The sequence below is a fragment of the Varanus komodoensis genome, unplaced genomic scaffold, assembly GCF_004798865.1.
Source record: "Varanus komodoensis strain SLA01 unplaced genomic scaffold, ASM479886v1 scaffold12, whole genome shotgun sequence".
Classification (NCBI taxonomy): domain Eukaryota; kingdom Metazoa; phylum Chordata; class Lepidosauria; order Squamata; family Varanidae; genus Varanus; species Varanus komodoensis.
The window spans coordinates 13,904,561-13,919,426 of record NW_025335349.1 but is presented as its reverse complement, the minus strand read 5'-3'; the positions used below and the strand labels follow the sequence as shown (position 1 = coordinate 13,919,426).

The following is a 14,866-nucleotide window of genomic DNA, read 5'->3' as shown; positions in this document are numbered from 1 at the left end:
CCCACAGACAGGGTATGAGTGCAACACCACTTTCCTGCCCAAGTTCTCCAGCAAATGGTGCATATAGGTGTATATTCTTTTAAATACTTTTTCACTTGTCATTCTCTTGGTCCATGAAATTTGTAACATCTGTGATAAATCAACATTTCAAATGTGTCTGTGTTTTGTATGGTACTCCATATTCAAAGTCCATGATTCCCTCTCATGCAATAAAATGTTTACTACTGCTCAGCCTTAATTCTAATTGTATCTATTAAAAAGGCAGTAAAATAAATGTTCTGTTTAATACATAACCTGAGATGTAGTGGTTAGAGTTTTGGAATGGGACTTAGGAGTTCCAGGTTGAGTCCCCATTTGGCCATGAAGTTCACCAGGTGGCTCTGGGCCAATCACTCAGCCTAACATACCTCACTGGATTGTTGTGTGGCTAAAGTGGAGGAGGAGAGGTTAGTGTAAACAGTCTTGGATTCCTTGCAGGAAAAAGGGTGGGGTATAAATCAAACGAACACATTTGTCCACAGGGATGGAACATAATATTCATGGCAGCTTTCTGTCCACACAGTGGCCAACCACCTGCTCACAGGAAACCCACAAACATCCTCCCAAACATGTTCCCCAGCAACTGGTGTACATAGGCACAACCTCTTATACTAGAGTTAGCACATAGACATCAGGAGTAACAACCATTATGTTCTCCAGCATGATTTTTTTCGTTCCCTTTTTAAAGCCATCCGAAGTGGAGGCCATCACTACATCTCGTGGAAACGAATTCCACAGTTTATGCACTGCATGGAGGAAAACTTCCTTTCCTCTTCCCTGTGTCCTGTGCCATGCTGGCTTACATTCATTTGAAGCACAGCACTTACGTTGTTCGCCTAGTGTGGGTTGGAGAAAGTAGGCTTGCCAGGCAAGCTTAGACAGGTAAGAATTCTGCACAATGTTTGTAATCGTCGCCAAGGCAGCCTGGGGCTTTCCAGATGCATCACAATAGGGCCTGTCTTGGGGGGTCAGAATAATATTTTCTCCTCCGTTATCTGCGATCAAACTATTCTGCTTGCATGTGCATACAACTTGGTTGCTACCCAGCGGACTCGACCACCAAAGCAGTGCCTGCAGCTGCCAAAGCTACCGCAGTAACTGGATTGAGAGAGCCATTTTTGGAGACGCGCAAGGCCGTTTTCAAATTCCGACGGAGAACCGGGGTTGGAAAAAATGCTCACAAGCGTCGGCAGACCAGCTGAAGGCAATCTTGCGCCCTCGACAGGCTGAAAGCCAAGGCAAGCTTTGAGGGACGAGAATCCCCAGAAAGGCGCTTCTTCTGGTTTAACACAAGTGGCCGCTTCCGCGCGCCGTCCCTCGGTTAATGTCAGTCTGGTCCGCCAAACCGAGAACAATCTCTCCGCCGCCCAGAAAACGCCAAAGCAAGTGCGTTAGGTTTGTGGAGCTAGGAAAGCTGGCTCCCCTCTTCGGGCATTGTCTTGCAGCAGCTCCATAGCAACCAAGCCTCTCTGTGAGACCGCGCAAAACCAAGACAAGCGCCAACTCGCAGCAAATCATTCTTGCGCGCGCGCCCCAAGCACTGGGGTAGGTGCGCCGCGCACGCTCTCTTGTCCGGGCCTCTGTCTTGCTTTTTTCCGGACTGCCCCGAGGAACAATGAGGCTTTAAGTCAGTTCTCGTGGGTGGGGGTTTGGAGGCGATCACGGTCTGCGTGCGCGCATCTTCGCCATGCGAGAGAAGAAGCTCACCACTGGTATGTACTGGAACGAAGACTGCCGACGGCGAAACGGAATTGGACGTTTTCCGCTCCTCATCTGGATGGGGGAGGGAGAGATGCGGAAAGCTTACCACCCCTTCAAAACCCCACCGTTCGCATTAACGGCAGGACAAGCATTTTAGAGTGGAAGGCGTCACGTGTGAACGCTGCCAGTGCAGGAGAGAAAAGGGGAAAGAGAGACAGTTTTCACCAGCAGTGCGCGCTCCAGTTTTTGCATTTGCCACGTCTTTAATTCCGATGTAAAATGTACATTGACACTAATGTAGAGTTGCTTTTATATTGCCTCTTTCTCTCTTTTCCCTTCTGTTCCTCATTGGCCATATTCACACATGTATGCAGATTGGGCAAGAGGCGGCAAAGTAATTTAGACTTCAACGCTAAACTTTTACCTGGGAGTAAGCACCATCGGACTCAATGTAACCTACTTCCAAGGAGACATGTCGAGGATTGTACTCTGAGAGACAAAGTTACAAGACTCTTTCTTTGAGTAGTTGGTTGATTCCTGGGTGATTTCCAGTTATGTGGGGAATTAGAAAAAAAAAAAGTTTTGTTTGTGAAAAAACAAACAGCCAGCCAGCATGAGATGTTTTAACTTGTCTCAGCACCTATCACATACCTTGTGCTAATACACAATTAGGAGTAGTAGAAGTATAGTAAATTGGTGAGATTTGGCATGTCTGATTCATAGGGGTTGGGCTCAACCTACAGAAGAATCAAGCCATAGAAAATGTGAAGGGAGAATAAAGCAGAGAGCTCTGGGAGTAGGGTTCACAATGTAACATAAGCAACTCCAAGACTGCCTTGTCTGTTGCCGAAATAGAAAGTGAACACTACTTAATTTGTTGTGGTATAATAAGACCTGAACATACTTCATCAGTTACATGAGGCATTATCCTCACTGAACTAATAAGTAAGTTGCCTCCAGATAAGGCTTTTATGCCACTTCTGCCCTGCTTCATTCATGAAATTCTGCAAGGGGTTCAGGCATTGGCATCTCAATATTTTTTCCATTGTGGCTTCCATCATTCTCTTTCCAGCAGAAATCCAACAGCACTCCAACTATTCTCTCAACATGCATAGGATTATACCCTAAAAGCAGGGAGGGTAGAGATGGAATTATTGCACAGTGTCTTATGAGTAGTAACACTAGCAGCCCTCCAACTGGAGGTACCCATCATTCCAGAAACCACATAAAACTTTTGATTGTTTTTTGGGAAAGGGGGCAGAATGAAGTCCAGGTTGGCTAGAAGGCCCTCACCTCTCACAGAATCATAAAGTTGGAAGAAGCCAAGAAAGCCCTGCTATTGCAGGACATCAAGGTATACTGTCCCACTCAGATGACTGTTCAGTTGCATCTTTTAGTAATTATAAACTCTCCAAAAATAGAGTGCATGCATGATATGAAGATGAGATCCATGCAATGTATCTTGGGAGAGGAGTTTACTCCCCTGGGGAACTTTCAAACAGAGGGCTGCTAGCACTACTAATCATAAACTATTTTGTCATCATGCAGCTATTCTGACTTCATCCTATTTAAGTTTTCTGCAGAAAGAAAAATGAGGGAAGAACGGGGTAAATGTGGGAGGATCATTATAAGTAGGAAAACTTTAGTGCTGCATCTCCATAATATTTTGTGAATGATGCAGGATAATGACATGATAAGAGCTTAATCTGGAAGTACCCATATTCCAGAAGTTAATTATTATTGCTACTGTTACATTGTATCCCACCTCTTTTCCTTTAGTGAGGAGGCTGGTTTACATAGCCCTCTTTCTCTCCATTTTATCTTCACAACAATAACCTTATAAAGTAGGTTAAGCAGAGATCAGTGACTGACCCCAAGGCACTCAGTGAGCTTCAGAGCCACATGGGGACTTGCAACTGGATCTCCTGGGTCCCCTTCTTGTTTTTGTATAAGCATTGTTGGGTCCTTCTCACTTACAAACCCATTAATACTGCATTTTACTGTTTTGAGCTAGAAAGGTAGTGGAGCTGCCTTTCTGTGCAGGTCCATACAGTGAGGCCATGGAAGGGAAGGACTTTAAATTCAAATTTCCCAGATCCAACTTCAGATCTGCGTATCTGATGAATTAATTGATGCCCAGGAGTCCTTTTACCGTAGAGAACGTTTGTCAAAGAATTGAACCTAGGACCTATGGTAGGAATGAAGAAGCTCAGACCCAGGACCCTAATCCAGCCACCCATTTGGCCTCTGGGTTCCACAGATGTATGCATATCCTTCCCTTAGTCCAACCTGATTTCCTCCAACCACTGATTATTTGGTGGCTTTTATGCATTTCTTCCCATTATAAAACATTGAAATGCTTCTCCTGATGCTTAGTTATCTGTAGTAAGAGTTTTAAGCTAAAACGTAACTGGTATTTTGTAAACTGCTTTGAGAGCATTTTGCTAATCAAATGGTATAATAAATGCTATACATACATACAGTTTTTGAATAATATTGGCACAAGTCCTTTTACCTTCAGCCCTGCTCAAGAACTTCTCTGAATCTGGCCATTGGGCTGAAAGTGGCTCCTTAACTCTTCAAAATCTGTTGCACTTGAAATGAGGTTTATACAACAGATCTGAGCAGTGTATCTTCTTGAACCCCCTTGCCCCATGTTCATTCTGAAAAGGGCCAGTATGACAACTCAGCCTCTAAATTATTCATGCATCTCTCACAATTTCAGAGACAAATCCATTGTTTTCCTAAAGTTTCTTCCAGAAAACTATTTTTGTGTGTGTTACTAATAGCCTATTAGATTTTTTAAATTTTTCAATAAAATACAAATAGTAAGCATGCAAATAGTATGCTCCTCATATTTCCCCATTCCTTTGCTGTTAGGTTCTATCTGCTTCATAGCATCTTTATTTAAAGAGTCAAAGCTTAATGCACCATTAAGCAAAAATTGGGAAAACAAATAGTAGCATAGAAGGAAAAATAATAAAATAAGAGTTCAATGCCACGGATGGCTGCTTGCAAGCTCAAACTGGTTTTCTGTTGAATCATGTTACTCTGCATATGCTTCATTAAAACTTGCCAATTTATATTATTTTAGTAATTTGGTATTCTTGTTGTTATGTACTGTGAAGTTGCCTCTGACTTATGGTAACCCTATGAATTAATGTCCTCCAGAATGTCCAGTTCTTGACAGTTCTGCTTAGCTCTTGTATACTCAAGGCTTGGCTTCCTTTATGGAAGTAAGCCATCTAATAGTTGGTCTTCTCTTCTTCTGCCTTCAGCTTTCCAAAGCATTATTGTCTTTCCCAGTTAATCTTGCATTCTCATGATGTGCTCAAAGTACGACAGCTTTGGTTTCATCATTTTGCATCCAGAGAAAGTTCTGTCTTGATTTGATCTGTTTGTCTGTCAGCTCATGGTATTTGCACAACTCTGTCAGCTAATGCCAATAGACACTGAATCTAGCCGAATTAATTCAGTTTGTTTTGATTTGATTTTCTAGAAAACAATACCTTAAGACATCTATTTATATTTGTTGCTTAGCCCCACCACTTGTTTTGACGTCTGCATATTTTAAAAATAATTAATTATACAACAGTTTACTTTTAACAGCAGCTTCATTTACAGGAATCAAAAGATGAAGCTTTTTTGTGGCATGGAGCTAATAAGCACAATCAACATCAGTGCAACAAGCTCCTCTTGGGTACAGGAAAGGAACTAATTAACAAGTGGGTGAAGAATGCTGGGAATTGTAGGACCATTCTCTGCCTAACTATGTGCAAATTTGAGCTGTAAACCCTGAAAAGTGGTGTCAAACTTTGAATGGGATGACTTTCCTAAAAAAATTTGTCTCCCTACCTTCTTACTCTGTTTTAACAGACAAGTACTATAGTTTGTATCTTACAAAAATATGTTTTGGCATGTATTTTACTGTTCTGTTACCTTTTTAAAAAATTCTGTGAATGGGCTCTCTGTTTTAGCATCTTCATTAATCTCAGTATTTATACTGTGGTCCGTTATGTATTTTTATACTGTTACCAATCATTGTTTCCATGCTATTTACTAATGAAACTAAATAGAAAATACTTTGAATAACTTCAATTATCTTTGTGTTTCAGTGCCCCCTTGCATAAGAGAAAATGAGTTTGTAAGTAATTTTTCCCTGACATTTTTTCAGTGATACTAGATATGTTGACAGCAATGTATTTGGCATTTAATTTCTCCCTTCCTACCTCCCTTCATTTGGTTCTTGCCCACTCAATGGAAGCAAGAACAAAAATCTAAAATCTTATAGAGGCTTCTGAAACATAGACTATATAAGACAGAGACAAAAAAATAATCAATTAATTAAATTAAAATTAATTAAAATTAATTCTCTAAACTTTTCAGAGCAACTATATGATTTGGCATAACACCAATATAAAATGCTGTATGAACAATATAAGTAATTAATTGAAACATTATAATGGAGAAAAGTATAAAATGGATCATTATTCTTTTATACATATGATAGCAACACATTATTATGTTTTAAATTGTTTACTAACTGTACAATCCTATGCATCTTTACTTGGGAAGAAGATTCCATTGTCTCTAATGAAACTTACTCACTAGTAAGTGTGTATAGGATTACAGCTTTGCACATTAACAACATGAAAAATCGAAAGCAGAAGGAGCATTACTTTGAAAATTAATTTTAAAAAACCAGATAAACATCACTATAGCTTAAATAAAATTAACCACAACATGATTTTTCTGTGTCTAGTCCTTTAGTATTTAATAAAGGCAAACTAGTTATATAGTTTATTTCCAGACTGTATACTTATTACACTTGTTGTGTGCTCCTATGTACGTCCATTCAGCCTAGGATAAGCCAACTTACTCAATTCACTAGGACTTTCTTTTAAGTAAGCATGGACATAATTGCACTTTACGCACAATTTTACACACACACACACACCCTTTTACGAGGGCCGTTATGCCTCAAAGGCTTACAAATAGTCTTTGGTTCCACGTCTTTTTGCATAAATTAATTTGGCCACTCCTAGAAGATGCAGTATTGGCTTTTGTAACATTGCAAATAGATATGTTAACATAACCAAATAAGCATAACAAAGGCTTAGCTTGTAACTGCAACTGAAGTATAGCAGTGATAATCAGGCATCATTTTGCAGAAATGTGCTGGTTTATTATAGTTTTGCCACGTACGCACATAGCTGTTTTTAAGGAGGTTGGTGTTGCCAGTGCTTTCCAATTTTTGCTTAAAAATGTATACGATACGTTGAAATATAAGAAGGCTCCTCTTTCTTATCTTGACAAGGTGTTAATGACATCATAGAGGAACACGAGCAGTCAAGTTCACCATGAAAGTGGACTTGCCCATCCTCTGTGTCTCTCAGCTGCTGGCTGAAGTCAGACGTTCCACTTCGTATCTTATTTCTTGGGTGCTCCTGTTACCTGCAGTCAACACACATTGTGCACCTATTTCATGTTTTCTTCCTTGATGGATTTACAAGTATTGTCTTTTCCTTCTATTTTGAGGCAAAATATACCAAAAATGTTCTTGATAGTTGAGATTGCTCCCAGTAGGCCAGAATGTAGGCGGTGTATTAGCAGAGAAGCCAAAGTTCTTTTTCACAGACCAGAGGAGAAGAGAAATGGGGTGATGGAGAGTCTGAGATGAAAGGGCAGTGTATGAAGTCTTAGCTGCTGCCGTGGTAGCAAAATCCCAGCCTGAGTTTCTGTGTATATTTGAGTGCAACTAAGTCCAAAAAGAAATAGATTCTTAAATTAGCATGTTGAATTAAAGATCCATTCCTAAACATAATTATTTGGAAATACATATTATTGAAATCAGTGTAACATGTGGGTAAATACGTTTCACATCAGAATGTTAAACTTGAAATGCAGACATGTTTTTGCTGAGAAGACTTAAGATACAATCCACAGATTGCATCCTCCAAATCTGCTCTTCTCTTTCTCCACTACGCTTATTTTGTCATGCTCTCCCTATTGCAAGCAGAATAAATGTGGAATGTTAAAAGGACTGCATTAATAAAAAGCATTGTATGACATTTTGGATGATTCTTTATGTTTTAAAAATTAGAGATAAATGCAACAAGCTGCTAAGTGTGTTTGTAAGTACTATAACATAATACACTGTTAAAAATACGATGTGCATGTAGTTGTATAGTCCATAAATAACGTGTTTGTGATGAAATAAAAACACATGGATGTGGCTGCAGATATTCACTGCACTTCTAATTCCTGCATGAGTAAGTAAGTTGTATTATACAAGCCCATGGGGCCAGAAAAATATCCACATTCCTTGTTATTACAGTCATCTGTAATAGAGACATTTAAAAACACTAAATGCTAAACACTACAACAGGCTGTACAAATATAGCATGTTGGGCCTGTTTCTACTAACATTCTCACATGAAAGGGCTGTCTCCATAATAGTGCCCCACTTGTGGAACTCACTTCCACCTGAGGTTTGGCTGGCGTCATCTCTTTATTCCTTCAGACACCAACTAAAAACATTTCTTTTTTGCAGCCATTTTGGCAAGCGAGTTGCCTTGTTTAATGGTTTTAACAGTTTTAGGTTGTTATTTTGCTGCTGCCATATTATTATAATTTTAGCACCAGATTTTAATTTAATTTTAGTATATATAAATTTACCTTCTTTAATAAAATTAATTTAAATAATTCAATATTTATTTTTATTATTTATTTATTTATTTATTTATTAAAACATTTTTATGCCGCCCCATTCGCCGAAGCCTCGGGGCGGCTTACAACATAATATATTGATCATTCCATTTTATATCCATTTTTATTTATTTTTATTTATTGATTTGAACTTTCTTGTTTTTTATATTGAGAGTTGTTTAACTATATTATGAATTTTATTATTTTAATTGTTGTATAATATGTTGTGAGCTGCCCAGAGAAGCTTATGACAGCATACAAGACAAACAAATGCTTCTAAATGTTTGCTTATTATTTACAGCATTTGTAAACTGCCACCAGGCTAGGACTGAGGTAGCTGAAACTAAAGTCAGCCTGTAAACACTTTGTAGTCTGCAGTTGTAGTTGTGGAAACAAGCTGAAAAGCAAGCAAGCAGAAGGCTTGTCTCCTAATATTTAATACCAGGCCCAGGTCTTCATGTGCCTGCCAACAGGTTTCATGTGCAGGCATATTTCTTTGTGTGCTTGAATGATGCTCAGGCAACTGTACTATGGCTCAGGGAACCAAGATTTAGGGTGGATGCGAAGTACTTCCTGATGGTTATGTCCCTGAGGGTATGGAATGGGCTTCCACGGGAAGTGGTTGAAGCCCCATTGGTGAGAGTGTTCAAGGACAGGCTAGACATGCACATGGTAGGCATGTCATGAGTGGAGCTGGCTGGAGCGGGGGGTCAGACTAGATGGCCCAGGAGACCCCTTCTGACTCACTCTGTTTCTATGTTTCTATGTTACTATAAACTTTGGGGGGGTGGGGGAGAATTGATTCTCTGGACATGTGGGAAATTGCCAACTTCTATTAGAGGTAATATATTTATTCCATCATATAACATGCCTTTTCACTTTTCTGTTTTCACAGGAAGAATATTTAGCAACCGACGATATACTTGTAGACTTCTTTAATGAATTCTTGAGTCTTCCAGTAAGTAAATTTTTTCTCAAACACTTGCTGTGATTATCAAGGTAATTGGACCAAAATGATTGTGTGGGATAACAGTCGAACATACATATTCTGAAAGTGGAATAGGTTAGTTGTCTAGTACCTCCTGCTTGTCTCCATCTCTTTGCAGAGGCTAAACCACGTTTCCAAAGTGTGAGCACATGCAGTTGCTCAGGGAAGTCACACAGAAAGCAGTCCTCCAAGAAAAAAATTGACTGTGTAAGAATTATCTCATGCAGAAAGCCCCAGTGGGTTTCTAGGCTGAAAGAACAATGTTACATTGCATGTTGAAGTACGAAAATGGAAAGTGACTGTTGAGAGATCCTGACCTCATCATAATTTGATTTTCTCAAGAGAGTTTTCTCTCTTCAACATTAATACGGTCAATGTGAGCATTTTATATTTCCAGTTTTACACTGTTGCAGTAAGAATGTGACAACCCTGTTACAAAACTATTCAGTTTGGGTTTGTTGTGCTTATGCAGCTGTTGCTTAGAAACAGGACCCAGGTATAAGTATTCGTTATGTAAGCAAGAGGTTAAATTAAAGAATTGCATGCAACTTGGTGACACTTGACCCCAAGAAGCATGTGCTGAATGAGAAGAAGTGCCTCAATTAACATCTGCCAAATTTAACTTGCAAATGGGAGTAGAAGCAACCCTTCATAGGAATTACATCAAATCGAGACACTCTTTCATAGGAATTATGACTTATAACATAGGGATACTGGAGACATTTCCATTTTTGCAAAATTTGATAGGAACTGACCTGATTTATGTCTTTTGCACTCTACTGCAGACCAGAACATACTTACCATTCAGATTTTGCAATTTTCTTAAGTTTGCATTCTCTCATCTCAAAAATCACTTTCAAAATGGATTGAAAAATTTGTATTTTTAGATAAAATATTAGAAATCTGATATTGAATTTTGTTTGTAAGCTATCCAGAGATGCATACTGATTCAATGGGTTAGAAATATCCCAAATAAGAATAAGAAAATGAGAAATGTGTATTTTGTGAGAAAATATGTTCAGAAATTTGTATTTAAATATGAATAGTGTGTGTGTATATGTGTGTGTATGTGTGTGTGTGTGTGTGTAAATAATGTAAATTAATGCAGAATGGGACAAAACAGGCTTACAAAAGAACAAAATTGGCATGGTCCAGAAATATGTTGATCTCTGCACCTCTAATATCAGATCTTTGAAGCTGCATTCCTTGGGTGGTCAAATACTTTCAAAGTTAAATTTAAGGTATTGGTGAAATCTGTAAGGTTCATAGGGCAGTATCCCAGCTTGCTATGGAGGCCCACCACTAGTGCAACAGGAACCAGAAGTTCCTTGAGCAACAGAAGATGTGCTGAAACCCCAATTTCTGCAACATAGTAGGTCAGTGGAACTCAGAGAAAGGAGCTCTGATAACCTTCTCCTTTCCAGAAAGAAGCATTTTTGCTAATTTCAGGGGTTGTTTCAGGAACTGAACTGACCAATAATTGTTGCATTATTGGTCAGTTTCATTGGAGCAACAGAATTAACAGAGGTGTCACAGTAATGTCGGATACTGCCCATCATTTGTAGTGCTCAGATGGCAATTAGTATTAAAATGATGGCTAGGAGTATAATATAGATTACTTCTATTTCTTGAGGGGTCTGTTGTATTGTGTGCATGTCTGTGAAACTTTGTTGTAGGAAACAAGGGCATAGATTGTATAGATGATCATTAGGATATGGCCATAGCAGTTAAGAGACCTTCCATGACTGGAGAAGCTGCATCTTGGGAAATGAAGTGCATGGTTGCCACTGAAAAACAGCAACCTTGCATTTCCTCCCTCTCTCTCTTGAAGTAATTGTTTACTAACAAAAATACATGATGGCAGTGTTGAGTTTCCCATAATTCCTAAGTGGTAGCCAGAGCTTTAGTTTGAGTGAAAACTTCCTAGAACTCATCTCTGGAACCAATTTAGAAGGGAGGGATTAATTATGGACAATGTGAAGTATTATAGGGCTGCCTTATCCATTCTAAGTCCTTCCAGATGTTTTGGACTAAACCGTCCACCCTCCTTGACCATTGGCTTTCCTGCCTGGGGCTAGCAGAAGTTTCAGTTCAAAGGACGTGGAGGGACTCAGGTAGGAAAAGGACTGTTAGAGTGCCCCTGAGCATGTGCAGAGTACATTTTCATCACTACTGGGTAAGTGCAAATAGCCCTTGTGTAGCTAGAATCTGAGGCAACAGGACTCCTAAGTCAGAAAGTGTAATTTGATTCTCATCACTATCCTTTGAATGAATTAAAAATTGTCTGCACTTCTAGAATGGTTTTCAGAGTTTGCTTCTGGCTTCAAACTATGATAGTCACTTAGAAATGGTTTAGAAATAGTTTTGTGAATGAGTTCCAACCACATACCACACACAGCAGCTTTCTGGATGCTTACACAGCCAATCTGTATGTAGAACTTTGTTTAACTCCCTTGAGATCTCGGCACAGTTGTTACCCAGGATGTTTGCTGTTCCTATTGTATATCTCTTGTGTGAAATTTCTATTTCCAAAGCACATTACTTCCATTATATAAGATACATAATCATGGTCTTGCCCCAGTCATGCCATAGAGCTCCTCTTATGTAAGGGTGGGTTAAGCCCTTACGATCAGTGCAAATTTATTCCCACCTTCCCTTGATAGGATAGTTACATTCCCCAAACTGTTAACCAGGTGATCAGCAGTGTATATCCAGTACTCTGAGAGGCTAAATGCGGAAAAAAAATCTTTCATGCATTTGGAGCCCAATTCAGAAAAGTGAAGCCAGTTGTTGGAGTAAGGCATGTGCCTTTGATTAACTTAGTAGTTTGGCGCTAAGCACATTGGCGAAGGCAATTGGTTCTTTCATTCCATTTCTGTATATACTGTGTAAGTGATTGGTGGTCAAGCATCCAAAATGACAATACAATTTATATTTAAAACATTGTTATTGGCATCTGTATTTCTACATTAAGAGAACCAGATGTTTTCAATTTAGCTAATTGGAATGCATGTTGGAAAATGGGTCCTTGGGCTCCATTGCTAGAGGCTGAATTAAAAATAGATACAAGTGATTAATTAATGTTATCCTTGGTTAGATTTCTGTGTAAATATTGTACAACTAAAATTATCTGGTGTCCAATAGTTACAGATTGTGGAATTTATGTGCTTCATTTACATGTTCATATAAGCTAGGAAAGGTTCAATGATTTGGAATTAAAAGCTCATTCTCTTTTGAAAAAAAAGTATTTCCTCCTCTTTCAATAAGAACAAGAAACTTTGGACTGAAAATTCATATTTATACATTGCTAAGGCTACATTAGGGATGCAGGTGGCACAGTGGTTTAAACTGCTGTGCTGCTGGGCTGGTTGATCGAAAGGTCACCGGTTTGAATCTGCACAGTTCCCGTTGCTCTGACTCAGCTCCTGCCAACCTTGCAGTTCGAAAGCATGCAAATACAAGTAGATAAAAAGGTATCACTTTAGTGGGCAGGTAACAGTGTTCCACGCACCTCGGTGTTTAGTCATGCCAGCCACATGACCACGGAGACTGTCTGTGGACAAATGCTGGCTCCCTCGGCTAGGAAATGGAGATGAGCACCACACCCTAGAGTCAGACATGACTGGACTTAATGTCAAGGGGAAACCTTTACCTTTAAGGCTACATAGTAAGGCTTTTTCCCACTGACAATAAGCATCAAAATCACATATATGTGACATATAAGTGTGTTAAGTTGGAAGCAATGCTCTGGATATCAAATCTGAGCCTGGGAGTGGGGCACAGGTAAAACACAGTTGGAGCCAGCAGGCACAATTTTGCATTTTTTATAACAGCAGACCTATAAATGGTCAGGATTCAGGCTTTTCAAAAGTATGGTTTCTCACTATTTTTGGAGGAACAGAGTAGCATCTGACCTGGTGATTGCTGCAAGCCACTTGTTTCAGGATGGAAGTGAAATAGCAGAAGGAGCATGGAAGAGTATGATAACTGAACATGTGTGAATCTGCACAGAGGAGTATAGGATGAAGTGGACACATAACCAGTAAGATTTCTAAATTGGCTGTGAGTAGTTGATGATCAGAGCAATTCTGTGGTCCCTGGACAGTATTTAGGGGCCGTAGGACTGTTTGGAAACCCTGCTCCAAGTTCAGAAAACTTCTCTGACCTTAGGGATGAGACTCTGCACTCAGAGCTGACACAGAAAGAATCGTTCTGGACATTGTAAAAGTGACCTCAGACATTTAGGGGTCAGGGAAGAAGGAAAGTGGCACTGCCAAGATAAAATGTATCCTGCCAACACCTCAGACTCTTCCCTCCCGCTCAAGAGCACTATGCTTAGATGGCTGAAATAATCCAACATGGAGGTGTCCTTTGCTCCTCTTCTCCCACCCCAACACCTGTAATGCTCTGAATTAACCGGTTTGCATCATTAATGCATTTATGGGAAGAGGAACAAATTCAGAACACTGAAAAACACAAAGTCCTGTGCTGTCAGTGAAAAAGCTATAATTAGGTAGAGGGGGAACTTCAAAACAGAATTAAAGATTTAATAGATTAAATTGATATTTAATTTGTGTTGTCATTGCAGATTTTCACACAACCAATTAAATTTAATCCTGATTTTGGACTTTTTGAATTTACTACGGACATCCCACAATGTATGGAAAATCAACTGAAAAAGATGCTGTACGAACAGAAACCTCGGAATCCCGTTTATGATGTTATACGGCTGGCAAAACCAGAAAGTCCCATTTCTAAAGAACTCAGCCCCACTCCTCTTCCTGCATTCTTAAGTTTTGACCCTACTTATGCAGTAACAGTAAGAATATGTTTTCTTGATTATTATCTCCTCTCCTCTTCATCTTTTTGCATGTAAGAAGCATTTACACGAGAGTGGAGAATATGTGATCCTCCAGATTTTGTTGGACTGCAACTCCTAGGAGCTTAGACGACATAGCCAGTGATGAGCAATGATGGGAATTTACAGTCCAACAGCCAATGGAGAGTCACATGCTCCACATCTCTGATTTACATTATAACAAGTGTTATATATACATAATTCAAAAACTGTGATCAAATAACTATGGTTTACTGTTTAGTCAGTAGGATGAATGAACAGCTTTTGACCAATTAAAAAGATTCCTCTGTTTAATTAAGGAGGTTAAGAAGTTGTTAAGTACAAGTAGTTACAAAAACTGAGTGGCAGGCACCATGCTAGAAGAAACACATGGGAAGGAAATGTCTTAAGTAAAGACTGCACCCGCTGTGGCACGTGTGTGCAATGTCTAAAAAAACTGGATGCTGCTCCTGCATCAGAACTATGTTTTTTTTTAATCTTTAAAAAGATTTAAAACTCTGAGCATGAATTAACTCCATATGATAGTATTCATTTCTGTCATGTGTGAATCAGGAGTGGGATCATGTCATCAA

The 14,866-nt window shown here is 39.3% G+C and overlaps 1 protein-coding gene across 1 annotated transcript in view; it reads left to right on the top strand.

The window, feature by feature from the left end:
* Positions 1 to 1,726: 1,726 nt before the first annotated feature.
* Positions 1,727 to 14,866, top strand: part of RGS22 (regulator of G protein signaling 22) — a 90,280-nt gene continuing 77,140 nt past the window's right edge. The window contains exons 1-4 of the mRNA XM_044421460.1: positions 1,727 to 1,751; positions 5,856 to 5,884; positions 9,344 to 9,406; positions 14,025 to 14,255. Of these exons, the coding sequence (XP_044277395.1) occupies positions 1,727 to 1,751; positions 5,856 to 5,884; positions 9,344 to 9,406; positions 14,025 to 14,255 (348 nt within the window). The remainder of the gene's footprint in view (positions 1,752 to 5,855; positions 5,885 to 9,343; positions 9,407 to 14,024; positions 14,256 to 14,866) is intronic.